We start from the raw sequence: 3,276 nt of genomic DNA, 5'->3' as shown, positions 1-3,276 counted from the left end.
GTAAAAAGTTTCTATGTTAAAAAAGTTTATATAAATTACATGAATTGCAATTTTCATAAAAGTCAGAATGAAATGTTCTGCACAGGACAAAAGATATGCCTAAGCAACATATCATATTTGCACAAGGCCACTGAATGTCACGGATATTAGTAACAAATGAAAAAGGCTTAAAGTCTATGGCAGACTGAGTAAAGATTTCAATTTTGTTCTGTAAGTCCCAGATTGTAAACTATTCTTACTATACAAAAGCTCTAATGACATACAGAGTTTTGTGTAGGAACTCTTGTGCTTATAGTTGGCACATCTATTTTTTAAAGTGTGAAATTAATACAGACATTTGTGAGAGGTTGTGCAAAACTATTGTATTTACAAAAATGGCACAAAAGTGAATTCAACAGTCAATGCACATGCACACGTCATTCACATCGTCAACAAAAAGTATTCTAAACACTATAGAACTAAGAATACTAGCTTCAACAGCAGCTATTAAGCACTAGAGTCACATAAGTTACACCAGAATGGGCAAATATTGCCCAAGTAAAATTCTATTGTTAAAGGTGAAACAGGTTTAAGGCCATTCAAGTTCAAGCACAGAGCCCCATCTATTCATTTGTGTCTGAAATACGTAACACCTTTATCCCAACTTGTGGTCTTAAACTTCTGTTTTACAACATCCCAAAGAAATCAATACAATAGAGGTTATATTAAATAAGAGTAACATACAAAGCTATAATTAAGATGAAGTAAGGAAAATCCAAAACATTAAAATTTTTAAAACTTGTTACTTGTTGGAACCAGCACTACACTAGGAGTTAGGTAATATATATAATTATTTTCAAGTAGATTACCTTATGTTGTTCTAACATGTCCCTTTCATCAGTGCACTGTTAAACTAATCAAAACTCTACACATATATATCCCCTTACAATAGCAGCACACACTACCACTACCTGCAAAGCTGTCAGTCTCAAATGACTCAGTGAATGAAACGAAACAAAATGCCGAGAAGTAACACATTAAGGAGAAATATTGGGAGTTAGAAGATTCATGCAGTTCAGTGCTTTTAATCAGCCAGCCAGCTTGCTAGCAACAAGGGATGGTTTCCGTTGAGGAAGGTCCTGTGGAGTGGGAATGTGGTCACCAGTGACCTCCGTCTTATCCGGCGCTGCAGCAGGAAGTTGCTTGTTCTTCATTTTCGCTTTAGCCACGTTGTAATCCCCAGAATCAAAATATTTCTGCCCTTTCTGTAACCGTTTTCTTAAGAAATCTGAACCTCCAGGCTTTTGTCCCAGATGAGGATACCTTGCTTTTAATTTTGCTTCTTCAGCTTTCTCTGGACTAGTCACTTTATCTTCCATTTCCTTCTGCTCCTCCGCGGAGGCTGCCTCGGGGATTTCCGCGGACGTAGCGCTCGCTCTGCAGGTGAGACGCCCAGAAAAGATGCGATTACGGGATGGCCGAGGCCGCCGGGCCGCCGCCCGTCCCCGCTCCCCGAGTGCCCGCCTGGGCCGCCACCGCCCGCGAAAATGGCCGCCGCCTTATGACCGAAGATATCCTCTTGTTCATGCCTTCTTTGGGACACTTTTATGACCTTAGAACTGTAAATTTGTAGCTTAATAAATCCCCTTTATAAAAACCAATCCATTTCTAGTATTTTGCATAATGACAGCATTAGCAAACCGGAACACTGGGACATATGGTAATTGTATAGTTAATTTTCCAAGGAACTGCCAAACTGCTTCCATAGTGGGCACACCATTTTCCATTCCCGCCAGTAATGAATGTTCCTATTTCTCTGGGTCTTCTCTAACACTTGTAATTTTCTTTTTTTTAAACAGTAGCCATTCTAATCAGTGTGAAATGATATCTCATTGTGGTTTTGATTTACATTTCCCTAATGGCTAATAATGTTGAGTATCTTTTCATATGATTTTTGGCCATTTGTATATTTTCTTTGGAGAGATGTCTATTCAGGTCTTTTGCCCATTTTTAGATTGGTTTTTTTGTGTTTTTGTTAAGTTGAAAGATTTAAGGCAAATTGGTTCATCTCATTTCCAGCTTTGCTCCCTTCCATGCCTTCCCATTGCCATCAGATAAGTTGCTGAGTCCTTAGTGTGGCCCATAAGACTGCAGTATCTGGCAGCTGCCACTTTCTCCAGTCTCATTACCCACTAGACACACTGGCCTTTTCAGGTCCTGGAAAACCGAGCTCTTTCCTGCCTTGGGGCCTTTACACATGCTGTCTGTTGAGAAGTATAGACCTAAAGGTAATCTGTCACATTGAAAGCGGGAAATATATTGGGCTACATTCAGTGAATTCAGGGGACATTCTGGTGGAAAAGAAAAACAGAAAATGAGAAAGAGTGGACAGCAGAATACTAAAGTTTTGGCAATACAGAGTGACATGAGCCCAGGACAACAGCTGGCATTCAACCAAATGGAACAGCGAGTTGGCTCAGACTGGAAGGCTTAGATAACACTTCTGCTAGTCCTGGTTAAAGCTCTCTCCTCTGTTAGAGATATTTGAATTAGAAAAGCCAAAGGAAGATGAGAAAACCATTTGAACAACAAAGTTGTGAGCTTGAGACACAACTTCACTACCACACATCACTGATGTGGTGGTGATCTATATGAATAAACCAGTTATTCGTGGAGCCATGTTGTCTAACCAGTTCTAATGATGGCAGTGCTAACAGATGGAAAGCTTTGGACTGGGAAACTCCCAGAACTCTTTATTCTAATATGGTAACTTTTGTTAATTGTGCCAAATTGGTTACTGCAATTAAAAGGGTAAAGATAGGTAGGAGGAGAGAAGACACTCCTTCTGCCTGGCTTGTTCATTCTCCACACTTTACCTGGCCAACCCATGTACCTGATACAGGCTTAAGTAATATCTTCTTTCTTCCCAGTTCAAATTATTTCTTCTCCACCCATTATTCTTAGTCATAGCTGCCTGTTCTCTTCTTACCTAGAATTTACCACAGTTTATACTTGTATGCTTATTGGTGTGTTTGTGTTCTGTCTGTCTTCTTCGCTATATGATGTATGTTAGGACAAGGACTGAACTAAGTCTGTTTTATTTAACACAGTGTCCTCAGCGTTTAGGACAAGGCTTGCTACACAGTAGATCCTTGATACTGAATAAGCAGATTCTGCCTGTATCAGTTAAAAATTTTTTTGTTTCTTTATACATGACATAAAACCTCAACTCAGACTAATACAGGCAAAATTAAAAGTTTGTTTTAAAATTTAAAAAGAAGGGAAGGGGGAATACGT

General features: G+C 39.3%; 1 protein-coding gene across 1 annotated transcript; it reads right to left on the bottom strand.

The window, feature by feature from the left end:
• Positions 1 to 340: 340 nt before the first annotated feature.
• Positions 341 to 1,398, bottom strand: LOC119534963 (cAMP-regulated phosphoprotein 19-like). Its single transcript, XM_037837498.1, has one exon. The coding sequence runs from the start codon at positions 1,356 to 1,358 to the stop codon at positions 1,068 to 1,070; it is 291 nt and encodes a 96-aa protein (XP_037693426.1). The 5' UTR covers positions 1,359 to 1,398; the 3' UTR covers positions 341 to 1,067.
• Between the last annotated feature and the right edge of the window lie 1,878 nt (positions 1,399 to 3,276).

The sequence above is a fragment of the Choloepus didactylus genome, chromosome 5 (assembly GCF_015220235.1).
Source record: "Choloepus didactylus isolate mChoDid1 chromosome 5, mChoDid1.pri, whole genome shotgun sequence".
In the NCBI taxonomy this organism is placed as follows: Eukaryota; Metazoa; Chordata; class Mammalia; order Pilosa; family Megalonychidae; genus Choloepus; species Choloepus didactylus.
The sequence above is the reverse complement of the archived record's forward strand: the minus strand, read 5'-3'. Positions and strand labels throughout refer to the sequence as shown.